The sequence below is a fragment of the Leptosomus discolor genome, chromosome 1, assembly GCF_034619465.1.
Source record: "Leptosomus discolor isolate bLepDis1 chromosome 1, bLepDis1.hap2, whole genome shotgun sequence".
Lineage (NCBI taxonomy): Eukaryota > Metazoa > Chordata > Aves > Leptosomiformes > Leptosomidae > Leptosomus > Leptosomus discolor.
The window spans coordinates 124318218-124345419 of record NC_141391.1 but is presented as its reverse complement, the minus strand read 5'-3'; the positions used below and the strand labels follow the sequence as shown (position 1 = coordinate 124345419).

At 40.1% G+C, this 27202-nt stretch overlaps 1 protein-coding gene across 1 annotated transcript in view; it reads right to left on the bottom strand.

Annotated features, from left to right (window-relative positions):
* IMPG2 (interphotoreceptor matrix proteoglycan 2) overlaps nucleotides 1-26630 on the bottom strand; it is a 66085-nt gene extending 39455 nt beyond the window's left edge. The window contains exons 1-5 of the mRNA XM_086460502.1: nucleotides 26552-26630; nucleotides 25008-25253; nucleotides 16370-16536; nucleotides 5567-5598; nucleotides 5445-5468 (exon numbers count right to left, since the gene is read on the bottom strand). Of these exons, the coding sequence (XP_086316628.1) occupies nucleotides 5445-5468; nucleotides 5567-5598; nucleotides 16370-16536; nucleotides 25008-25253; nucleotides 26552-26630 (548 nt within the window). The remainder of the gene's footprint in view (nucleotides 1-5444; nucleotides 5469-5566; nucleotides 5599-16369; nucleotides 16537-25007; nucleotides 25254-26551) is intronic.
* Between the last annotated feature and the right edge of the window lie 572 nt (nucleotides 26631-27202).

Below are 27202 nucleotides of genomic sequence, written 5' to 3'. Positions count from 1 at the left end.
TTTATGCACAACGTTATTTTTTCATTGCTTTACCAGAACATTGAGGTTTGCTTTCTTCTTGCATACGTTTCTTTTCGCCTTCTACTTCCCCTTAACATTTTAATTTTTCAAATTCCCGCTCTATTAATTTCCTAAAAAAGCAGCAATACTACTAAGTATCTCTAAGGAAGTCACTCAAAATGCACACGACAACACATATACTGATTTGCCTGAACTCACTGCTCTTCAAGGTAAACACAGATTCAAATTCCCTTTTGTTCACACCATTTAAAATAGAAGGGATTTTTTTTTTGCCTCAGGATTAATCCAAGGGCCAGGCGTTACTTTTCACTATACCTACACAAGCAAGCCACTCCAGGTGGAGGGACTATATTCCAGCAAGAGCTTATTGTGAATTTGAGACACATACATATGAAATGTAATTTCTATTGTCCTACCTGCATGGGTGATGCCCTGGACCACCTTGGCTGAGCAGTAAGCAAAATATAAAAACATACACATATGTATGGAGAGGCAGGAAGGAATATACACGAGCAGACTATGCAGCAGAACAAACCACACTGCACTGTGTTTCCTGGGCAGAAACAACCAGTTTCAGATCACACAGCTCTGTTAGACACCAGGATCTAAGCAGGTGTAAGACAAGACCCATAAGGGCCTCAGAAGTCGATCTGAAGCAAACAGTGCTTATTGACAGCCTATATGTATTAACACAGCAAACACAGCTCACAAATACAGCCTACATTCCCCTTTTTCATACCCCATGGTATGTACTTCTATGTGACACCAGTCATGTCAGGAAAAGACTCAAGAGGTTCCAGTGCACCAAAGCATATACAGAATACCATTGACTCACAGGCAACTGTAGAGCCTAAACAACTTCTTTATGTGCAGCCATACTGTGTTATTACAGAGAAATACCACTCTGGACCTCTCAAAATGGTGCATCGGTAATACCATTTCACCCCACCATGAAATTTTATGAAAGTATTAGTTACATTTTTCTCTACATTACTCAAGGTTTAACACAAACTCAACTCTGTGGTTAAAGAAGGTAACATCTTCAGATTTGTGCCACATGTTCTGGACATCCACCAGTTTATCAATTGATGAATGAATTATTGATAATTGTTTATCAATTTGAATGTCAATTCTGTGCTATGTCAAGCACTTATTTTTCTTAAATATTATTATTTCGATGTTCATATTGCACAAAGAAGAAAACACCATTTTATTGTCTGATTTTTCTCCTTGAACTAAGTATGTAATTTCAAAAGTATTTTTATGCAAATACAGAACACAAGACTAAGCCTTGTATTCACGTTCTTTTCCTTTTAAATTGTACTTGCATTTATCTTAATTTTCATTTAGATAGTTCTTGAATTTTTCACCTCTTTTGGTTTTAATTAAAGCAGGACAAACCTTTCATATTTGCTGTCTGACAGTAGGGAGCACAAAAGAAAATACACAACTGAAGAGGAGCATCATGGAACTCTTCATATGGGGTAAAGCTGTGCAGATGGTCAAAAATTTCTGAATTGAGCAATATCATTGCCAAGTCCACATACAGACAGTAAAGGAGCTCAGGTATGTTTCTACTTCACTGCCAGCAGTACTGCCGAACTGATGAAACAATCCCAGACGGAAGACAAACTCTTTTTCTTTCATGAATCACGTTTAGATAAACAGTACAAAATTTGAGCTGATACATCATCAACCATTGCTGCCACCACTGATGAAATACGGATCCTAAATTTGCTGATGTATTTCAAAGCAGAGAACATGGACAGAGCAAAGGATGCCCAGATGTGATTTAACGTGACTAATTTCAGTGAGAAGTCCAGAATCAGCAACTACCAGTCAGAAAGGCCGCATGCTTCTATTTATTTCATTGGACATTAATAGCCACTCCTGAAGAAGTGGGAAAAAGTAGTGCATTATGTTCATCCTTTTCAACTATCCCATACTCCTTATCTTTTCTTCAGTATGTTATTGTGCATACAGCACTCAAGCAATGGTATGACAACAAGTTTTCTACTGCAGCAATTTTGTGTTACTCCTTTGCCTTCAGTTGATTCTCAAGATCTGGCTTTTGGCCCCCGAAGAATTAGATAAAATGACTGTCCTATTGTCACAAGACAGACTTCAATATTAAGAGAGCAAAATTCATTATGCAAAGTCCCAATGGCCTACTGAATAAAGGAATTATTAAAAGTCTTCAGCTGATGCAGTGCTTCCACACTTCCAACCAGGGCAAAACTCTACAATGGACACTGGGCTGCTCTATACACATCTGGATGATGTCCCACATATTACTTTTCGTATGAGGTTTTCTCCTCAGTGGTACTTAGTTTAATCCCTTCGTTCCTTAAAATGCCAGGCTAGCTGAGCCTTTAACCTACGTAAATGTGTGCACTAGCCTTATGGGAACAAACTTTCATCCTGCCGTTACGTAATTGTCAGTAATGCTGGATTGTGAGTTATTCTGGGAAGTAAATTACACAAGTACAAGCCACCTTTCTGTAGGCTACACCAAAATCATCCTAGTATTTAACTAGCTGAAACCACCTTTTTCCAGCTCGATAGAGGCACAGTATTGACATCTGGATAGGATTATATGAGACGTATTAAATTATTTAAGTCACAGCTTCAGTTCTACAGCTGTTTATAGCTTTCAGTACAGTTTTGCTTTAAAATGACCAACAGATATCAAGGGCCTGTCTTCCATTCCAGATCAGCCCCAAACGAAGAAATTATTTCACAGCAAAAAAGATTGGTCAAAGCCCACAAAAAGAAAATACTTTTAAAAGTTTCTTGTGCCTGGGCCATGCTCTAGAAAATGAACTTACCACAAAGTTTCCTATGTTCCTATCAGTGGGAAAGGAGTCTGAGAAATATGCCTAGTGCCAGGCCTCCAAACTGAAATGACTGCTTCTGCACATTCATCAGAGAAACTGGAGTTCACCAGAGGACACATCAGAGCAGCTCTACTAGACCCCTTCTTCAAGGCATCTGCTGGAAAAGCCTGTCCCTCCCTGGAAACGCGAGAGCTTCACCTGAACACCTCATCTACATACCCAAAGCTTTAGGATAGTCTTGCCATCCCTTGAGACATGAGACCAGGACAGCTCCCCGTTCTGATGGCACAGCTGGGTGGCGAGACAGACACACTCAAATCACAGCATTGCCCTGCACTGGAGCAGCCTCTGCACTGGTGGCTCAGCAGGCCAGGAAAGATCAGGACCACACTCACATCTCCTTCTGTGCAAGAGGGACTTGATGCTGGATTTCCTACACTGCCTTAGGGACTGGGGGTGATCCTGGGTTGGGTACTTACACTCACTTCTTACAGAACATTTTAAAAAGGTCTTCATTTTATTCTGATGCATACTAGGAGGTCTAGTATATTTTTTCAGGAAATAATAACGTTGGATATTGGCAATACTGTGATGGTTTGCTCACTCCTCTTGATGGAAGATGTCTGAAGTTAGATAAGACATCATCCACCCATGACAGGAAATCATGGCTTTGTTTTTATATGACCCTGGCTTCCCAACTTCATGTCTTAAACCATAAATGCTTTAAGATGTCCAGAATGCTCTCAGAATAAGTTTGGGTTTAATATTGCCAAAATAATTTATATTAATTTCTTCCTGATGCTCCATTATCCAGATGGATATCCAAAATCTACCTGTTTCTATGTCACTGCTTCAGTCCTGTATCACTCATTCTATGCTATAAAACACTATCATATCCAAGCACAAGACAAACAACAACTTCTAGAGGAAAAGATATAGTAAAACCAAACTACAAACTGACAGCAATAACAAAGATCCCATCCTAAAGCTATGAACAATCTGAAGTAACATATACTGGGATAAAAGCAGTGTATTTTTCAGAAGGATGCAATACAGCCCCACAGAGAACTGAGTTGGCTAAAGTTTGCCAATTGTCTACCAGAGCCCCTTCAATGCCTCTCACAAAGCACTTGATAAGATGGCTTTTGTACAAGTACAACATTAAACCAATGTTGGGCTTCTTGCATTGTTAGGTTGTTTAGTCCAGTGCATGCAGTGACTGTAGATTAATTAGTGTTGAGTCTAATTCCTCTCATGTACCTCTACATTTACAACATTTCCTGAAGGATCACATAGAAGGATACAGTATGTTTCCAAACTCAAATTTCTTCAGAAAGATGACTTTTTTTTTTTTCTTCAGTCTTCAACATTCGGACTACAATAACTGTACCTCAGAATTCACATTTTCTGGTAAATAAGATGTGGTTCCATTCATGTAAACAGCCAGTCTAGAGAATGACTGATGCTAATGAGAAAGAGTCGGACCCATGAAGTTTACAATTTTTAAAATTTATTTTCTCTTTGAAAAATTTATAAAAGTTTAGTCAATGTTGTGTTCTCAACAGAGAAGGTTCTGAACAGTTGTATGGTACCCAGCTGACCTGGAGGCTTTGGGAAGTGCTCTTGTCAGAGTGTTCAGCTCAACAGGACAGAGAGAAACAAATCTCTTAGGAACCACTTCTGCCCTTACCGTCTTAAGTTATTAAATTTAATGTATGGTTATGAAATCATTATAAGGACACCTAATTTGGGAAGCTGGGGTTTTTTGAAAGTCTGTTAAGTGATTACTCTTCCCAGTAAATGAATTACTCATGTTTATCATAGCTTTATGTGTGTGGCCTGTAAAGCAGGGAATTAGACCTGCCAACTTTTCAGATGAGTTCAGCACTAGGTTGTTTGGGTTTGAATTACCCTAAAAATGACAGCTAAGATTAAGTTCTGAGTAGGAATGGAGTAATAACAATTTGAACTGCTTTTCCTTTCAGTTCAAAAAAGACGTGAAAATAACAGGTCAAGTTCAGGTTTGCTTTGGTAAAAAGAAGGCAAAATTCAGACTAGTTTTCATTTTCATTGCCTTGTTAGAAGTGTGAGGAGCCCCAAGCAGCCAATTCCCTTGTAACTATTTTTAGAGCACATCTCTCAAAGCTTTCTTTAAAAAGCATTTAAAAAACATTCTACTTTTTTGCTTTTTGTAATGAAGACCAGGACTAACTTACAGCCTTTGGGAAAGGTTTGCAGGATAACCGGAACACTAAAACAAATACCTACAGACACATCTCTTTCCCAAAGTACATTTCCCCAACTAAACCTCTTCAGGTAAACAGCCTGCATCTGTGCCCAATGGGCCAACAAGGCGATGACATACTTAAACAAAAGTACAAGCCCCAGATTGGCTGAGATATTTTGAGCATGTCAGGACAGATGTTCACATGCAAGAACCACAGGATTTCTCCACTACGCTTTTCTATATGCCCTTTTGCACAAAGGTGAATTTTGTTCATCTGCAGTGCACAAACCAACTCCAGTAGCAGCAAGAACTGGAGAAAACACCAATCAGGAGCCTTTAAAAAAGGGAAAATTACTCACCCACATGACCACTCAGTGCAGGAGCTGACAAGAAAAAGAGACAAAAGGTTACAAAACGTCACAGCTCAGCCCTGCTGTTATCCGCAGAGAGAATAAAATGCAAGGCAAACTCAGATACTCACCTGCCCATTGATTCTTTTATATAGGACAGTTTCTAGAAAACAAACAAACACACACACTAAGTATATTGGAGTATCATAAGGTGAAAGGAATTGAAATGCAATTTATACCACCTTGTTTCCTCCCATGTGCCACAATAATTATCTTTGCTTTGTTCTATGTTCACTTGTTAAGTTCAAAATGTATTAACAAAGTCCCTGCTGAAAAGAAAATGTGTCGTACATTTCCCAAATACAACTCAAACTCGACAACAGACACTGTAAAAAGCACTAGGTTTGTCAGAAGGCGCTCTGCATTTCTGCATTTTCCTGATCTGCAGGAACAATGTTCTCTCACCCTAAGGTGAGCTCTAAAGGAGGCTAGCAATAAGATCCTTTTAAGCAAGATGTAGTATTGCATAAGTAATATTACACAATATTACTCCTGCTATTTGCCTACAGGTTTAAAACCATCTTTTTCAAAGTACAGTTACAGCGTAAAGTAACATAGTAGGATTACTCCGATAACTTTGTTTATGGTTATACTAGTGACAGGGATGACACTTTTTTCCTTTATTGGTGTATAAAGACTAAGGCAGGGCTACACAGTTCACAATTTGTCATCCAAGTTCTCGTGGTATTAGTGCCATTGGTTCTAGAGAGGAGTCACGGGAGTTTCTGTGAGGAACCCCACAAGAAGTGGAGAAGATCCTGAGCTGTTTGCAGCATGACAGCTGTTGAGGAATACGGCTGTATCCTGCTGCTCTACCAACATGAACAGAATATAAAAGACTTATAGAGGATTATTGTCCAGCCTCAAAATTTCTGTTTCTCTCTGGTTTGGGGAGGGGAGGAAGTGATTGTTTGGCAGTTTCTTTACTGGGCTGGCTCCACATAATCAATGCAGATACATTTTTCAGTAAAAACTCAACCCAAAGCAGATCCACTCAAATATCTACTTTGAAGTTAAATTACAGTAAGCTTAACACACACTGTTTCCACTTTGAAAACTTCTTTGCAAAACACTCACGTGTATGTAGTGACCATAATGTCACTTGATGATTCTTTTTGTGAAGGAGGGGTAAAAAGGCAAAAGAGACTTTTTGAGCAGGTTAGCCTGCTCATTCCCTTCGCCTGTGTTTCTAAGGAAGTGTAGAAATTCAGTATTGATTTGGAGCCATGTCAATGACTACCCTTCTCTTCTTTCCAGAATATCTGTGGACAGTAAGTGTGATCACAGCTAGAATGGCAGGCAGTCTGGATATCAGCCTGAGGGGGGCTTGCCAAAATACTAATTTCAGCCAGTCTGCTCTTCCTTTGGCCAGCCTTTATTGTACAAGTCCATTAAATGAAGCATTTGGAGATACTTTAGTATGAAAATCTAAGGCACGGCAGGACCAGTTTTAGTGACAAGAATAAAAACTAGCAAGACTAGGTAGTCTACAGCGAAAAGTCCAGCTCAGGGCTACTTTCGGTTTATCTTTTAGGGGTCACTACACTGCTCTATACAGTGCTTGTACTCAGCTTTAGCACGCTGGGAGCTGCAAGGAACAGAGAGACTGATTCACTCACTACAAGCTTTTGGAAAGTTATATATAAGTAGTAGCCCATATAGTAAAAGGTGTTTGTTCATTAGAAAAAGAGACTTTCTTCCAAATTCAGTCAGTCAAGGCAGTTTGTAGGTGCTATTAAGAACAAACCCGGTTATTAGGGACCCTACATATCTTTTTAATACTACCTGGTAGTCCGTACCCAGTAGTTTACCCACTGGTCCGCAAAGGCCATCGACAGCAGAGGTCAGTATAGTCCTGATCATTTCATAAAGCAAGGAAACAGGAACGCCCCAGTGAGGAATGCCTTGGCCAAAGCTCTGTTACAGGGCAGCCCGAGGACCTGGTGGCACCCAGCTTTCCCGAGCCTGGGTCCCAGGACTTAACCCATATGTCTTGTTATTTCCAAGTCTTCTATTCAATGAATTATAAGAAGAACTTATAAGAACCAAACGTGAAATGCCAAATTATTATTTTAATGGCCAAGGACTAGAGTAACAAACATGACACACTGTCTCCACATCCACATTTAAAAAAAGAAAGGCATCAAATTCCTAAGTTCTCATCCAATCACACAGTAAACTAGCAAAGCCTAACACTGTATGATTGCCTTTGAATGACAGCCTCTGTATAGGGTAGCTGGATTATTCCTTAATTCACCTAGTTCAGGACAGAATATTCTCTCTTCATTGCAAATCACATATTTTGTGAAATAAAATAACTTTAGAAGTATTACATGCTTTAAATTATTCTTTACATGACCTGACTTTTCACCATGCTTTCTCAAACAAAATCTCCCACTGGATTCATCAACAACTTTGAGAAATAATGGTAAAGATTGTCACCCTTACATTTGGTTGCTATAGAATGCTGTGAAGCTATCTCGAAAACAACAACAAAAAATCCATGAACTGTAAATTACAAATGAGTTGATAAAAGAATTATCAGTCATCCATTAAAACCCATATGCCAATGCAAAGCTTGAACAGAGATGATTATCATCTTGCAGCTTTATGTCACAGGTAAAGTCTTAGGTTTTACAGTAAATCCAAAAGAAAAGTACAATCTCAATACACAGTCTTCAGTTTCTTACAGTTTACAGAGGGCTGAAGAACAAATTCACAGATTTTGGATCAGTCCTACAGACCGAAATGTAAAACTTGGGTTTTGTAACATTAAATGGTCTGGTTTTTTTCAGCTGACGATGTGAAAATGAAGCATTCCCCTACTGCCAAACTGGCATGGTCTGCAACAGTTCATAGTGTGATTGCCTCCCTCTCCCTTAAATGTCTAATTTGCTCTCCAGTCCAGGGTGGAGGCAAGCACTGATATATTTGAATTTTGTGGCAAACAGGCACCTTTTCCCCCGAGTTTTGTGTTAGTTGCACTAGTGCTTCCCCTCCTCAACAGACCACAGTTACTTTTACATAATGCAAAATTACCACGAATTAATAAGAGTCCATAGTATTAAATACAGGCTACTACAATACCACAAATCACATTCAGTACCAACCGGATGGATGACCTTCTGTCAACTTGTGAACTTGCAGAAAAGCAATTATATAGGATACTCTTGTCTGATCCTAAGAGACGATTGTTCTGGACAGAAGACAAAACATCTTGGAGATAATTACAGGCAGGACAAAAAGGTGGAGGAAATGTCAAGGAGATCTTAAATAATCTCATATTAGTTTAATCCCATCTGTGTAGGACTGTACCAAGCATGTTTGATTTAACCCACCTGTACACATAATTTCCAACAGGAAAGTCATACCAAGAAACGATTCTCTCTTTGCCTGTCCTGATTCCCCACCACAGTGCGTGGCAGAACCACACTCTCACGGAGGCAAGGCCAAAGCACTGGGAATGCACATTCAAGGAAATGGACGACAATGTCCAAAACTGAAGCTGGAGGGAAAGGTCAGGATGGGAAGCAGTGCCCTGAGGCACAGCCCTAACGGATAAGGTGAAAATAGGGTCCACAGTGAGTAGGAGGAGATATAGCAGGGAATTGTTTTAACCATGTTCAACTTGAAATGAAGGCTAGAGATCCATGGAAAGGTGTCAGAAACAAGCTAAGGGTCCAGTCTGCTCAGGAGGAAGCAGCTCCATGGCAGAGGTGAACTCTCAACATAGAAGTGATTCTTCAGTGTGTGTTAGGCTGTGCTATCTAAAATGAGGTGCAGAACAGCGAAAACAAGGAAGAACTACAGATTTGCAAAGTAAAGGAGCTAATCAGACAAGGACGATGAGCATGAAGCATCAGTTCTGAGCCCTGCTTGGAAAGAGATAAGCACAGGCTTCACGGCTGACAGTTTCTGTGCTGTGCCAGGTGTCAAAGAACGACAGAAAATGAAGATTTAGGCTGGAACTGGAGAAGAGTGACCAGAGAGAATTAACACCCAAAGAGCTTAAGAGATGAAAGGGAAATGAGATTTGGAGAAGCAGCTGGAGCTAACTAATCTATTTGCATATATGTGGTGAAGGTTTGGGGTTTTTTTCTGAGTTAGAGGAGGCTAAAACTTACAACACAAAAAAAAAAGAGCCAACATCAACAGGAGAATAGTGAGGATAAGAAAGGGGATGAAGGAAATCTGACACGATGACTCAAATAAGGGCAACAGAAGAAATTTTTTTTTGCATCCATCAGGGGAATGGAGGCTGTGAAACAGCAGACAAGATCTGCTTTCTTTCAGATTTAGAAGAAACTGGAGATGTTTCTTCTATATCTTCTCTGTGCAAAGAAAAAAAATGTTAAGGTATCTAAGTCAGCAATGAAAAGGTTACTGGAAACTGTGATTAGGACATTTGATTAAACAGAAAGACAATGGTTCGTAAGGAAGATCAAAGAACAGGAAGAGGAGGGACAGCAGAAGAGGTCTTTCTTCCTTAGGAACCTCAGGAAGACAAAATCATCTACTTACTGAGGTCCTCAGAAAATACAGCACCAGGCGTAAGTGGTTACAAATGACTCACATCATTGGGGTGCTACATCCCACCTTTGAACACAGCTCAGAATTCAGGCAAAATCACATACTTTACACTGCTAAGTGCCCACTTCAGCATGCTAAGCAGGTGTTTTGTTATGCTACCCATTAAGGCATCCTAAGGCATCCTAAGGCATCCTATGCCTTCTGCCCCTTTTTTCCTAGTCCCTGTCACCGAGCAGTTAGTGTGCACTCCAAAGACATGGAGACAGAGAAAGCTGCTGATGGGCTGAAAAGTCAATACTAATCAGGAGTACTGCTGAGTCAACAAAACTGCAGGGTTTGTATCTTGTCCCAGGAGCTTTTCGAGTTCACTTTTGGCAGGTGAGCACTCCCTGTCACAGCTTTGGGGATTCCTGGGGAAAGTGTCTGCCTTTTTGGTTTTCAGGCAAAGCTGTACCACAAACTCGTTTCCACAGCTAACTCTCAGCTTAACTCTTGGCTCTCAGCCCCGCCAAAAGGTGCACATGGCACAAATCTCCCTCTCACCAGCAATTAAAAATCATACAGACCTGCTTCCTTTGGGAAGGCTTCATGATCTCATCCCTGTTGTCACGTCCCATTGGCCTAACACTGTTCAGACATGCTTTGATATACACATGGGGCTGTACATGAGCCCTCAGCAGGTATAGCTGAGTATCTGCTCCATGACTCTAGTTACATGAGCTCCCTTAATTCTTTGTTTCTCATGACAGCTTTTCTCAACGTGCCTTGTTGTTGTAGACTGTCAACATTAAAACTCTTTTTTTTCTGAAATTTGATTGAAGTTTGGAGAAATAGTGATTGGGACATGTAATCTGTCATAAAGGATGGATTTGACGTATTATATGCCCACCATGGAAATGTAGGATGCAGACAGAACTTTATGATGGGAGCACTGCAGTGTCATGCTTTAAGCTGCATTTTGCTATGGAGTCGGGAAGGAGATTCTACTTGTATTGGAAAGATGAGAGTCTACCTACCTCCAACTTCCATTACAGTCTCTTGGTAAAACCTAAATTTCCTGAATTGTCCAGGAACTGTAAAACATCGAGTTTCAGGATTTTGAAGAATTAAAAAGTGGCCCCAAAGTAACTGACCAACAGAACAACGACGAAGTCATGCAAGTCAGTGGGCATCTTTGCTTGCTTTAAGCACTTTGATGAACAAAAAAGTCACAATTATCTCAGCCCACTATGACTTAACTGGATGCGTGGCAGTTAAACAGATAAGTATGACCACCAGTATCTTAGGTTCTCCCCACTCATCAAGGAATATTATCAGATCTGTTTCAAGATATCCACTGAACTAATAATTCATACAGACTAGTTCCTGCAGCTCTTTGTGGTAGCAGGTACAGCTGAGCTGTGCTTCATCACCACATGGGAAGAAGCTCTATGCAGACACAAAGCAGGGCTAAGCAGCAGGCACAGCCCTGACTTGTGTCTCTTGCCGCAGCAGGAAGTTACTTCTTCATCTTTATCTACATTTCCCCTGTTTGCTTAGGTCATTTCTATTTCTTCTGGAAATAAGGATTCCAAGGCTACCACAAATAACAAATGGTCAAAGGCTGGGGGATCATGGTGTTCAGAGATCTTCATGTGCCAGCAGGAACTTGGCAGCTACACGGCAATATCAGACATATTCTACATCTTGATTGTCATGTTTTTATTCCTCTAGGCCTACACACACAGCGGTCTATCTACTTTTTGCTGAATAAAATATTTCCTGTTTGACAGAGACATCAGTGTGGGTTAGGTTCAGAGCATACTGGCAATCAAAAGGTATTAAAAAGAGTCTGTAAAATTGCTCAAGGTAATCACCCCAGAAAATCACCAACACTTTTTTTTTTTCCCCTCACAGCCAAAGGCCATCTTCAAATTCAGCATGTGCTACAGCTAAATGTTATAATATAGTTTCTATTACAAAACAGCAAAAGTCCTAAGTTCAACATGCTTGTGTGTCCTATTCCCTTGTTTTCTGTTACATGATGTAAGGCTAATGAAAAAAAATTGAAAGCAAAAAAAAAAAAAAAATTATAAATGTGACTTAGTAAAGATCTTTTTTATTCCCTAGGAAGGAAGTGTATTTTTCCCCTCCTCTTCTAAGCACAGTACGTCTATGGATTATATTTGTAACAAGACCTGACATAGTATATATGCTCATATAACAAGAAACAATTAGTCAACGTGAAATCACCCGAGGCTCCGTAAAAAAAACCATAAGCAATCAAGGTATTTGCAAGGTAGGTAAAAGGTATTCACCAGTAGCTTTCAACAGAAGCTGAATGTTTACTGTGTATTCTGCACATTGTGGGTTTTTGTTGGGTTTTTTTTGTTTTATTTTAAAGAACCACGGACTGTATAAGAATGTGCTTGACTTTACATCTACTTTTTTAAACCTCTTGAAAATGCCTTTTGTTCTTACTACCATTCCACATTTTTCAGGCCTTTAGCTCTCTTAACTGTGTTCCTTCACACTTAAACATTCAGTGTAGCATCTGATTTGAACAAAATGTTACTTGCAGGACAGCAGGTGTCAAAACCGTTCAACCAACTACTCCAGAACCACTGCATTATTTCAGTCATTTATAAAGTAAAAAAAAATAGTAGGCCCAGCAGCTATGTGGGTATCTTACAAAGAATATCATACGCCAGTTGTAAATGCTCCCATGAACAGCACAGACTGTGCTGGTTTGGCAGCAGTGCTTCAATCTCATAGCAAGAAGTACAAGGCTCCTGGGAAACCAATAGTTACTGTCGCTTGTGTCTCTCCCCTCTTGGATTTTTCAAAAATTGTCTAGCCACAGTCACAGAGCAGAGTCGGGGCAATTTTCAGCAATATCAGAATTCTAGGCACACATGTTCCAAAGTGTAGAACAACGGGAAGATGGAGGACATTCTACATGATACAGTTATACCCCTGAAATACAGCTACATGGTAGGGAACACAAGCTGAGTTAATTTATAAGAAGGAAGGCCTATATGAAGAAATATACTGCAAGCCAAACTTCCCTTTGGACTAGAATTACCTCCTCCTTTTCCGTTTCTGCCAAGATTTGAAAAGAGATGGGGGGGATAACATAATCCCCACACTTCGTAAATCTACTTAATAACCAAAGAAATTTGTTAGGCTAGTATTATTATGATGGAAAGTACTTTCATTTAACATGATCACACAGAAAGTAAAATGAAAGAATTTTGGGGAAAAAAAAAAAAGGAATATTTAAAATCATTTTTATGGTTGGCATAAATCTATTCATCTGCTCCTCAAAATCTGGCAGGTGGTTTGATTTAAGAATCTGATGAAAACTTAGTATATGTATTATATATTACTGTATAACACGCATAAATACACACACGTGTACAGGCAATTACACAGAGGCAGGCCTCAATTCTCTGAGACAACATAGGGCACATAGCTTGCACACAGCTTGCTTATTACAGAGCAGCAAAAGCATTGCCTCCTGAGTTACCTCCCGTACCAGTAAAAGCCATGTGATGGCAAAAGAGCAAATTCCAGCTATGTATGCCTTCACCTCCACCAAATCAGTCAAGTCTTTTTGACAGATTATTAAAGACTGAACAACAGTTTTGTCGAAGTATGAGAGCTGGGACCAGAGCTGGTCTAAGGTCCACCTGATATCCAGTAAGAAAGTGTGTTAAAAGCAAAAGAAATAGAATTTTTCTTTACATGAACTAAGCCATGCTGAAGCAGACATTGCCACATCTCTAGGTGTGTGACAGCGATTACCAGGGATTACAGGAAAGGATAAGAAATAAAACCAGGAAAGGCGGCTAATAAAGTGCCATTTAATTACACTGCTCAAAACAGAAACCACACACAACAACAAAAATAGCATGACAGCAATCATTTTGCTGAATTATTGTTTTCTGAGAGCAAACCCCACATATTAGAAACAAGACACCTAATGGCCAGACAAAGAACTACTGCCAAACACAAGGCACATAATGGCCAAAGAACTATTGCCAGCCACGTACTCTGCTTTTCTACAGCGTCAGGCAGAAGTGAGTCTTCGTTTTAAGCAACTGAGAGTATGGACTATTCACGTGTATCACCATGCACACTACAGAGTACTGTGCATGCTGTGAAATTATGGCAGCCCTTTGGTGAGAAGTGCTCAGCACTTTACAGATCAAACCTAAGGAATGAAAAATAAAAATACGGCAACAGCTGGCCACAAATGAATGAATGAACATGCTATAACAAGAGAAAAAAAAAATTCCCACAAGTAAGGGGAAGGCTTAGCCATGCAACTTGGTCAACTTAGCTGGTGAAAGTGGAAAGAACAAGGGGGTAGGACACAGTGCTTTAGAAAGTGCGCTCGGTCCCATAGGCTGAGTCACAGCTCTTACCACCACGTTAGATGGAAGCAAGCAACTAGCAGGAGGAAGGATGTTCTTAAAAGTAAGGTTGTTACCACTGCATCTGTTTGGACTTAATCTTCTCAGAGCTGCTTTAAAGAGGTTTCACACTCTGACAAGCATTTTGTGCATGAGCACATGTGAGAAAGAGTGAGTCAGTACTAGAGTTAGCAATTAAATCCACACTCTGACCTATGTATTCAAAATACACCATCAGACCTTCTGAAGGCAGCTGAATGGGGGATGGGATAGAGTGCTCTTGCCTTCAGTCTTCAGCTCAAATTTAAATTTTCAGGCTTTTATTCCAGAAAAAGTAATCTGATGGATTCGTGACATTTTATGTGGAGCACAGTGGTGACAGCATTCAATCCCCCTTAACACAGACTGGTCTCCCATCAAATCAGTGCAACAACCGTCACCTTTTACCAGCTGTGCTGAAAGCAAATAGAAAGAAGAACAGTCTTTTTCCAGAATATTGCAATGCTGAAGGGAATGTATCCATCTACAGGAGAAAGGAAACATAAATAACACATAAACCATCTGAATAAATCATCAAACACAGAGCACTTTATCTGATTCCACGGTAATGACGAAGGGCCATACCCAAAAAGGTAAAGCAGCAGTGGGAAGTTAGATGCATCATCCTGCTTCCAAGAATCATCTTGACGTCTTTTAGTAAGCTCCCGCTATTGATCACTGCACTACCAAAATCTTACGTAAAGCAATGATACATTCACTGTGCACATAAAAAGTTCACAAGAATTTTGCCTCCATCTTTTTGCAAAGTCTTCTAAGGACAGCAGTACCATCAGACATCAGAGGCAAACCGTGGCTAGCATCCACCTGTGAAGACTAACATGCAGGCTCAGAAAACAAAACCTGTTCTCTGTTACCCACAACTGTTTTCATACTCACATTACCTAATGCACGTTCCTAGCATAGGAGTCCATAAAAAAGTAGAAATTAAAAATGTCAGCACATCCATACTAGCAGAACATTGCTGATTCTCTGGGATTTTTTTCTAAGTTTCATAAAACTGCTCAACCATTAGCTTGCAAAAATGGAAGACATTGTAATGTTAAAGAAGATCCATAAACCGCCACACATTTTAAGACAACCTTATATCCAGAGAAATTAAGATATCTACTGTATCTTAGACATGTACAAAGTTAAGCACTTAATTTTAAAATTCACAAACTCCTGGAAAGACATCATCATATTTCATCTGTGATAGGCTTTAGTTTAGTTTAATGTTCCTTTTTTTTGTTTTAAGCTAAAATAAGCTTGCTTCAACTGAAATAACAGAAAATATACCAAGATATTCAGCAATTTTTTATTAAATTGTTTTACACTCATACTCTGATTTTAACCTCTGCAACTCCCCATGGTGACAGTGTTATCAATTGCCTTTATAGGACACCAAAGCTTTTCATATTTATAGCCACACTCCAGTCAGGCTGCAGTGCACAGACATCACAAACCTACAGCAACATAAAACATCAAACAGGTAATTTTGCCATATATCTTGGTAGCATCACAAATACAGCTCAGAACTTCCTGCTTCCAAGTACTATTCGGACTGAAGGCATCTCCATGTGCAGTTCAGAGCAGGAAGGGGGCAATGTGCCACAGCCTGCCTCATGTCATGCTGCCTTTTCAGACAAGGGGTCTAGGCATCATCTACTTCTCAGGAACATACCTATTGAAGACAACATTCTCTTCATCATCGTTTTTCCCTCCATCAGATCAGCTCCAACTTTGGTTTTGGAATTGATCTCAGAACTACAGATCCAAGAGCTGGGATACTCATGCCTGTCCATTTTAAGGGCTCCACATGTTACCCTCCTGTGATATGCCAAACTGCATGTTGCAAGGGGACATTATGCCCTTGCTCGTGAGGAAACACCAACCAGGTGCTGCACCCACCTTCACAATCAGACTCCGGTGCTCCTCAGACTGACTGAAGTTCAAGCCCATTTCGAAGATACTCATCGTTCCTTCCTCACACAGGCTCATCCAAGTGTGATATTCTTCACGCTCTGGCAGTCTATCCCAGAATGTCTTGAAGACCTCCCAGACTGTTTCCTGACACACTGAAGGCACAAGAAAGGTCTGGCGTTAGTACAACAGGAGTGCTTCCATGGCATGGGTGTCCAGGATAGGATTGTCCAAATGCTGTGTGCTTTTCCATACATTGATATATAGTATGCAGTGACTAGACACCTACATGTGAATGTGTAAGGTGTTGAAGGGACTCACAATGAAGATCCGGTGGATCTTTCACATTCACACTACTACAACTCCCACCCTTTTTTTTTACTGAAGTAATTAATTACTTTGTTAAAGGAAAAATAGAAGAGCAAGAGAGAGCAGACTTGTCTCCTAACAACCATCAATAACAGCAGTATTTTCACAGTGTTTGCCCTTGATCAGTAGGTCAAATTTTTAAAAAAATTAGAAAATCAAATTAGTATGGCAAATGTCCTACAGAAAGTAGAGCTGGAACTTAATTTTTAAGAATGATAGTGGCACCGATCCAAGTTTTAGAGGCTCAATCAGTAACAATTCCTTTGGGCTCACCTTTACGTGGAATTTAAAATAAGTTTCAGAGGTTATAATTGCATTAATAATTTGAAAAACAAGGCAGGATGATGACACAACAACATAACCTGCTAAGAAATAAGTCAGTCTGTAACCCTACTGTATGTACGTACTGAGAAAGAACTGGACATCTCTGACTGAACAGATAGCCTGCAAATTAAGGGTTAAATTATCTTACACTACTCCAGCTGCTTTAACCTCCCAGTCTTGCATATGCTCTTTGCCAATCAGAGCAGTTGGTCATATAACACTCAAGCAAGAACCTCTCTGTGACCCAGGATAACTGGAAGAGAGGAAGATTTACAAGATTTTCCTTGTGTACTGGAAGAGAGAAACGTTAAAAGCAGAACAACTCTAAAAATCACTCGCAGCAGATGCCAGCCTGGCGTAGTAGCAGACAAAACTGCTTTTTGGCCTTAATCGGATTTCACTACTTATATATACACAGTTCAGGAGAGGAATGTTTTGCATTCAGGGAAAGTCCTGACATCATAAGCAAGACCCTACAAGGAGACTGACCATGAATCTATCTTTGGAAAGTCATTTTCTTCAATCAGCTTAAAAATAAGCTCCAGGCTGCCAAAACCAGTACCTTACTGCTATTTCTTCTTGATACTCTGTAGTCTGAATTCCAAAATTGACTGAAAGTACTTATGTAAACATTTGGTTGAATGAAAGTATGTTTCCATGAGATGGACATTTTTCTTAAATGCCAAGGCTTTATAAATAACAACCTTAAGGAGCCGGTTCACATGCAGTAGCGCCCTTAAAGCTTAGCTGATTCTGGCACGCTGGATGGCACCATGCAGAAAAACCTCTTTTCTCCACCCTGAAATTCAGTTTAGCAAAGCAGTTGAGACCATTTCTCCATTGTGGAACTCTACAGATACACAGATACCTCTCATTTCCACGCCACACTCCTAACAGCTTTCCTGGAGATTAGCCTTGCAGCTCATTTGATATGTATGACAAGAATACAGCCCTCAAACTCTGCATTATTAACTGTCAGTAGTATATTACTGCTTTAGCATCCCTCCAGCTTCCAGGTAGTTAACTTTATCTGTAAGACACAGTAATTAGGTAAGGAGGATTGGAGACACTTCCAATCAGTTTTGCTTATCCATCTGTATTAATCAGAAATAAACAGCCACATTTACAAGTATCCGTGCACTCTCTCGCACTCCCCTTCAAGTTATGCCTGCTTCCTCAGCAGCTTGAGGAAACAAACTCTTTGATGCAGGGACCACATTTCCATATGACCTCTGCACAGACCTCAGGCAATGAAGCCATAATCCTGCTCTGGGCTTTCTGGATCCTGCTGGAGTAATAATAAGCCTCCCGAAGCAGACTGACATCTGTAGTATCCTCTCTGCCATCCCACTTGTAAGAGCCGGGCATCCAGGAGAAGACCATAGTTTCAAATCCAGAAGTCTACACTAAGGAATACCACTCGCTCTCATTTCGTTTGGTGGTACTGGTATCCTGCATTCTGACTAATGGATCTCTCACTCCCAGTTCAACATTGTACAGCAACAATCCCGCAATGAGATTATTCCTTGTGGCTGGGATAAGGCTTCACGGGCTATCGGTAAGAGTTGAAGCTACAGCAATAGCTTGCAAATACATTGGAGTGGCACGGTCTAATCCTACAGTTTTCAAATGGTAACAGGCAAAAGACTGGCTTTCCAGTTGCGAGTAATAATTAGCAGTAATAACTGAAGGCAGTTTTCCTTAATGCTCTTAAATACGTTTAATCTCTTTTTTAAAAAGAAATGTGATGAGACAGTGTCTTGCCTGAATACCAGCTGCTTCTGTATGAACAGTTGTCCCAATCAGCTCCGAATAGATTAAGGATTTGTTGTGTGTCCATTCATTTGGAATTAGACACCTCACTGAATTCCAGACCCAAAGGCTTTGTGCCATCTGTGGTCTCCAAGCCCATTAATCAGACCTAAGCTGTCAGAACAGGGTCATATTTTCTGTGGAAGAAGGACAGGGGACGTGGATAATGAGTCACATTCTGTTCTCTCCAGCCTGTGTTCTGTCTAGCCATTTCCACTACGGTGAGCAATAAGAAGTTGGACAGCGTAGTGCAAATTGCTTCTGTATTCAGAAGGAAAAGGCTGGCCCATTTCCTCCTCCTGAGTAGTCTGAGAGTTTGTTAGTTCTGACACACAGGGAGCAATTAAAAACTCCAGGCAAACATCTACCACGGCTGCCCTTTAAACACTTCTGTTAGCCTTTCCCAGGTAACTACATCCTCAGCCATGGTGAGCTGCTTGCCACACACAGTCACCCCTTGTGACACGCAGTCCACCTTGTCATTGTCCTGTTTATTCCAACCAGCCAGTTTGTAAAGCAGGGGATTGCTTTGCAGAATAACAAATCCAGGCTGTAAGGGCTCAACCTAAGAACCCTCCCCAGACATGCTTACCTATATGGTGTTCAAGAGCAAATTTGTAGTCTGGCTAAGAAAAGGAACAATTTTGTTTCAGTCTTTCTCTCTCATACACCTTTTCAACATTTTGTAGTTAGTGAGAGTTGCCACTCCAAGCACAGAGAAAGAACAGCAGAGTTTCTTCAATGTGGTTCAAATCATGATCATGTTAAGAGAGAGACAAGCATGATTCGATCTCCCATCTCTCCTTCACTTATGTCAAAGAGAGAGACAGCTCTTACCATGGTTTCATTGACGTGGCCACCCAGGGAACTGAAGAGACAGCACCCTCACAGTGCATTCAGGCTCCCTAACAAATGTGATTAACCTTATTTTAACTTGAAAGTGGAGCCCACTCCTGTGGCATGTTTTCAACTATCTGCTGCTGAGGGAGGTTTCTTAAAGTTTCTTATCAACAAGTTACTGAGAATTATTCCCCCATATAAGAGAAACATGTTTTTCACAACTAGATTATAAGCATTCTGAGAGTCTGTAGACAAAACTTGGAGATATAAAAACGTAAACAAAGTTAAACAGGACTTGACTGGAAGCAGTAAATATATATTACTGTATAAAAATAATTCACTATCTTTCCTTTCTGTCCTTCCAGCAACTTGCCAGTACCTGAAATACATATACTGTCTACACACGCTGACAATAAATGAAGCAATTTTTGACTAACATTTAAAATAGCAACTCCTTGAAACCAAAATAGAAAATAAAAGAAAATGGGGGGCATGGACGGACGGACACACACAATACGACACACAACAGCAAAACAGGTTTACAAGTAAGCTTTTTGACTAGCAACGTAACTTTGAATGCAAGATGTTCAAAGTAGATAGGGAATGCAAAAAAATTGCAGCATCAGAGCTTACAATGGAATCATTAGGTTGGGACAGAATAAATTTACAGGTGCTCAACAGTTCAGAGTTATGACTGAAGCTGGTTACTTAACACAATATACTGTGTTAACATACTCCAACTATTATGTAAAATAAATTTGCTGTACAGGCTTTGTGCTATGATCTTTCCAGGAATTCGGTTTCTAAGACTAGCTGCAAAACCCTTAAAAACCAACCAAGCAAGCAAGCAGCCAGCCCTGCCAGTATAAGGAAGGAACTGGTGAGCAGTGCTGTCACATGCCACCTGAATAGCAGATCAGCCCTCAGGGCATGAGAGAAGAGGCTGTCTTTATGGCTAGATCTCACACCAAACTTTCACTAGCCTGCTACAGGGGTATCCACAGGCACAGATATATGGGACAGCATTAGCAACACCAGGCCCTGGAGGAGACAGGATTTGCAATGAGGCCTCTAATCCCTGGCAAACAATACTGATTAAAAGCATCATAAAATCGAGATCAATCTTTTAAGGCAGCGAGCTAAGAGCCTTGAAGCTACACGTGGGTGGGAAGGTAAGCTCCTCTAGAAAATTACTTCCTTCATCCCATGGCTGCAGTAATAAATAACTTTTATTTTAGTGTTAACTAATCTCTCAGCTATTTTGCCACTTTCCTCCGCAGAATTCAAATGTTAAAAAAATAAAGGCTTATGAGACCGAGAGAGGCTCCCTGCTCAGAGATGCAATCATTCCAGCTGCCTACAGGAAAGGAAGCAGGTATGCAGAAGACGTGTGACTGACTAACACAGTGAACCAGGATTCAAACCAAGAATGCAAATCGGACAGCTTGTTCTACAATTTTTCTCCAAAGAATATTTTGCACGCACATACTACATTTTGTATGTACTCCATCCTGAAATGCCTCAGAAATTAGAAGTCACCTCACTCATCACGGAGGTAATCATCTTCAGGGTGAGAGCGGAGGCAGGAAAAACGGAAAGATCAGCATGTTTGGCCCATGCCCTTGTGCAAACTTCCACTTGAGCGAAGTGTCACAGGCACTTAAGTAGTTAAGGTCTTGACTTTTAAAGGCCATAACAGGTTTGAAAAGCTGCCTCAGAAAGCCAGACATGCAGTAAGACCATGTGAAACCCAGCATATCTACTCCAGAAGCTGAAAAGCCCAGCCCTTGGGAGGTTATCTGCTTCAAATGCAGTCTTTATGCTCAAGTAGTACTTACAAATAATAGAGAATATCCTGAAAAACTTAAGAGAAATTGTGTTTCAGCTAAAAATGTCCACATAGTAGGCACAAGCTCTTTTCAGTCCTATAAATCTGAAGGAAGTGGTGAAAAAAAAGTTTATTTGAAGCTTCCTTTCCTAAAGATTTCATCATTGTTTTCAAAAACTCCAGCTAAGATCTGTGATAAGGTGATCTCTCTCCCTCTCTCTCTGAAATTCTCCTGTACGGCTACTTCCATACACCTGGGTAGATACAGCATCTCCATGGCTCCAGCTTCACCATTCAGGATGCATTTATCTCTCAAATGAGAGACAATTAGCCTATTACCCTCAGTCTGTGCTCTCAGGGATTTCTGAGGTTAAGAGAAGGGGCACCACATGACAGCACTGGGCACCTAGTAGGGGGTAGGGTGGCTTTCTGGCCATTTGTGTCAGTGGGCAGTGCTGGAGTTTAATCTCAGTTAAATCCAATTAGTGCTTCTTAAGAGTTGAATCGTGTACAGTGGCTAGGAGCACTGAATCAGGATGAACATTCTATTTTGAGGCAACATGAGGCCAACAACTCCTTCTCCTCTCTAACAATTTCTGCACAACTGAATGGCTTAATTGCAGTGGGTTTTCATAAGGACTACAGTGACAGGGAGACTGACAGACACCTTCTAAGAGATCTTTCCTGCAAAGACTTCGTTAGCACTTGCTAAACAAATTAATATACACACATGCAGAGAAATCACTTCATCCGTTGCTGAAATGCTGCTGTGTATGGCCTATAACATAGCAACCCTTAAACAATGTACACAATAAACCAGGATTTTAAATTAAAATAGTTGAATCTGAATTAGCTAATCCACATGAAAGATTTTTTTTCTTTGGACACTAACATACTAAAGCTCTGGCTGACAAAAAGGGTTCTGGCAGAGAGAGTATCTGATCTACTCATGTGAAAAGAAGATGCACTTGAGCATACATTGACTTTGTTTAAGACAGTGGATCACAGTAGGAAAAAATGTGAACAGAATTTAGGAAAGGTAGCCATCCGGGGTAATTACACCTCAGAGGTGGCAAAGAGCTGCAGTATTAATCCTGAGCCATGGTGTCAAAATCCAGCAGCCTTTGTTTTACCCAATTAACAGCCATAGGATAGTGAGACGGTGCAAGCCATGCTACTCTGCAATCCTTATCTGGTTTCTGTTTTACTGGCTAACTCAACTTCCAAACCTAACTGCGATTCTCAGCCATCTAGTGGCAATTTACACCAAAGGAAATGGACAGATTCACTGAAATGTCCACATAAGGTGACTGGTCATGACAGACTTTCGGTCTGAGCACGTATGGCTATTTTTCATACAATAATTTTTAAGAGGGGCTCGGGCTACCGTCTCCCTGTCGGCAGTAAAGAACATAATTATCTATAATCAACATTACTGTATACAGCACACTCACTATCTGAAATCCCACTATTAGATTTCCACAAAATCTGTTTTGTGAAGTCTCCAGCTGCCCATTGGACACACTTGGTGTGCATCACCTGTCCAGCTACAAACCACCACTAGATTTACATGACTCTTCCAGCAGCAACCATATCATTACTACCACTTAAAAGGACATGTGTTTAAAACACTCTGTAAGACCCAACCCATAGGCCTACAGTACCCAATCAGTAAGCATCTATGACTAACTCCTATCTCCATATTCCAAGAAATGAAACACAAAGCCAGCCAACAGCAGCAACCTCCATAGAGGTTGCAAGAGATGCAAAGACTATCATACCAGGGAGTACAGAGATGATCATAATCCCAGATTTGTCTCAAAAGAGACCAAAAATAGTATCTTCTGCTAATGCAAAACTCAAGTTTATTCTGCAATGTGGTAGGAATAAATCAGCACTTCAAAATCTGTCCTCCAGACTGCAGGTGTAGAGAAACAAGTACAAAAATACCCCTATTCTTGGCTGGTGCTTCTGGCTACTACATTAATGGTAACAACCACCAGTGAATAATCATACCATTACTTAGACTTTCATATGCTGAAGAGTGCTGCTGCTGCTGTTTTAGAAAATACTGATTTTTTTCTCCAGATCCCTGTATTTTGCCATGGCGTCTCTGCTCAAAAAATCCTTGTAGATTGTGGAAGCCGTAAGTTCAGGAGGGAAGCAGATGGACTAGGTGGATTTTTGGTTCAACCTAGGATTGTTATGTTCTAAATATGCTTTTACAACCTAATTTACAGATTTTCTTTATTATCACTCACACTTTTGCTTACTTAGTATTGCCTTTATGTACCCCTACCACATAACTGAGGGGTGACTGCAGTTAAAGCACACAGTATGGATTAATTTAGAGCAAAAGAAAGAACACTTGAGTTTTACTGGGTAGACATAAACAAGAGGCTTGCAAAGCCTGTCAAACTGTCTGTGTGATCATCAGTGTCAACACTCCTCGCAAGCTGGGCACAATTCATATTTGAATGAGGTTTAGCCCATATTATCCCACTTTCTTCTCCAAATGCATTCTCTATGTTTACTTTTAGGCAGACACTCAGCAACTCCCAGTTTTAATTGTTTTTCACTGCTTTAAGTGAATAAATTGAGTTACCACTGGGAGTTCCTTCTATAGGCAATGAAAAAAGTCTCATTAAACATGAGTTTCTGAACACCTTTCCTTCTCCTTTAAGTGACAGCAGCTCTTTCCCATTTCACCAATCATGTGCAAACAGGTTAAGACTCTATGAATTGTTTGAATGCTACAGTACAGACACATACAAATACCAGAAAGTGCTGCATGACCTCAATGCCCCACTCCAATGTTGTCAGACAGAAGGGTTTAAAAAACGTAATATTGCTGTAATATTTCATCACATGAAAGAAGCTGTTATGGGGAATATTTCAGCTTTCCAGAGAAAGCTCTATCACACCAACTTCTACATCTTAAAAGAAAGGCTTCATCTCTATTGTACTACAGCCTGATACACAGCGATGAGCTTTCTAGACAGAATATATGCTTTGCACAACCAGCCATAGTCAAAAGTCAAGTGGCTGAGACACCAGTATTTCAGACTTGACTCTTTTCTGAAAGATCCCTCAGTGAATTCTACTAGCACTGGAAGAACACTAAATAAAAGCAAGCTCTGTCATTCAGGTAACCCATACGTAACAGCCATTTTTCTTAGCATTCAAGTTGTCCCATGAGACGGGACTAGTAATTATTAAACATTAACTGTGGTTTCAGTGACTGAGAGTTTTTATGATATATGAGTGTCATCAGAAGGTGATTTCTTTAGCTCAGAACAGCTCTCATAATGAAGATGATCACAGAAAACTAAGTTTCTTGGGTAATAATGTGTTTCCTATGGCCTGGTATTTATTATGTTTAAAAGCTTAATTTTTATTTTTTTTTTAATAAACATTCTGTACCAATTACCCACGAGACATACAACCACTTACCTCTGAGCCTGAAATATTTCAGATGGTTGGCAATAGCCTGCTCAACAGATTCATCAGGACAGATCTTAACTCCACTGGGAAACAGGATGGACCGCTTCCTTCGTAACAGCAAACGCTTGTGGACCTGTTCAGCCTCCAGGATGCCATTCACCTTTGTCAGCTCAGGAGGCAGAGAAGGGTTTCCCAACTGCCAGCCACTGAGCTGAGGGGTTGGTGAAGCATCTTTAGTCTGTCCTCCTTCTGTAGCTGAATAACCTTCTGCTGTAAAATCAAAACCACACAAATTTCTCAGATGAGATAGTGATGCAATCAAATGTATCTTAATGCCATTGCTCTGGTCTCTGAAGGCCGTAACTGTGCCTTTTTCTGTTAACAAAACCTGTCTGTATGACTGTACTATTATAAACAACCTTAAGCTCTTTACAGCATCCCATCAAATGGTAACACAATCTAAAGCTCTAACCCGTTCAACGCTAATGTTTTGCGTTTAACTTCCCTTCTGTGATTTGGCTTAAGTCAATTGGGCTACATTCGTGAATGAAAATGTGTTTAGAAGCTTTCAGGGTCAGAAATTAAATAAGTAATTAATTAAGAATTCCCCTTATTCCAAACTTTCTTTCCACAAGGAACATTTATACCCCTTGCAAGAAGATAGCTAGCAAGTACGCCTTTCAGCACTGAGATAGGTCCCTACCCGACTGGGGCAGGGAAAAAAAAGGGTGCATCAACTTCAGTTTTTTTTAAATTCCCTCTTATGTTAGTTGTTCCACATCACTCCAGAGGAAACTTTTCAGCTGAGGGGAGAATGTGTCTATCTGGTTTTAGTCCGACAATCTGATTCTGTATCCTCCACGGTGAGCAGTCAGCTGACCTGAAATTAGTTAATTCAACTTTCTTCTTTCACTTTTTCCCCACAAAACATGCCTGAAGAAGAATCACAATGAATCATTTATTAGAGAAAGAACAGTAGTAAGTGTATGGCGCTTTTCAACCCACAGATCATGAGCTTATTCTGCAGCTTCAAAGTCAATAGCACCTTTGACTTCAATGACTGAAAGATGAAGAACGTGGTTATTTTGATGGTATATTGTCATCTCTAGTGCAGAAGACCACCACTAGATGGTACATCAGAGTGAGAACATCAAAAAAGTTCATGAAGGCAAAAGGCCCATCTTTACCCAAACTGACACATCTTCAGTGTCCACACGCAGAAGACAGAACCTCCTTTTTTAAGATGTAATACAAAATTATTAAAGAAAAAAAGCACCAAGTAAAAAAACTTACCAATATTGATTGTCTCTCAAAGTTGGAAAAACTTGCCTCCTGTAGCTACATTCTAACTCAAAACAACACAAATGTACAGTAACACCTCCTGGAAAATCACTCTAAGTATTCCATATTTACACTGGCATCACGACACAGACTTGACCAAACATTTCTCTGTATTAATCCCTTTTGTTATAATCAAAGCAGAGAGGTATTTTTATTTCTACACACTGCCATAAAGTTTGAAAACAAGAATATAAATAAGATTTCTGCATTACCTGCAACTATTTGAAGATCGCCTTTAATCACTCCCAAAACTGGAAGGCAAAGAATGATTTTCCAAAGTAATCCAAACATAGTTATTTGTGTAAAAAAACCCCAAAAAACCCAATATGCAAGAAATTAAAAAAAAAAAAACAACCCAAAAAATAAGGAAATCCCTTTTAGCAAAAGAGCTGTTGTCTCGAACGTATCCTTGAATCAACCAAGAGCATTGCCCTTCTTGAAAATACCTTGACGTCACATGTAATTATCTTTGGAGAAAACATTAGCTAAAAAAAGTCAACCAAGACATCCTGACAATGTTCTTTTCAAAGACAGTATTCCGCTTTAGTGAAGAAACAAGAAAAGGTGATGGAAGTAAACTCCTTGGAGCTACCAGATGGACTGAGACAATTTTTTAATTTTAATCTGGCCAGCTAAGCTCTTTACCAGAGCTTGTCATACCATTAACAGACAGTCCAAACAAGGACAGCACCTTTCACGTTTAATTAACCACGTTTTTTCATTGGTCTTTCAATTTCTGCCCTTTTTTAAAATCATGCTGAACACAAAACATCGGAGGGAGCACACTAGTCTCCAGTGGAAGATCTCAGGTGTGCTTTGTGTTCTTCTACTACATATATAGGTATCTAAAAATGCACTGACTC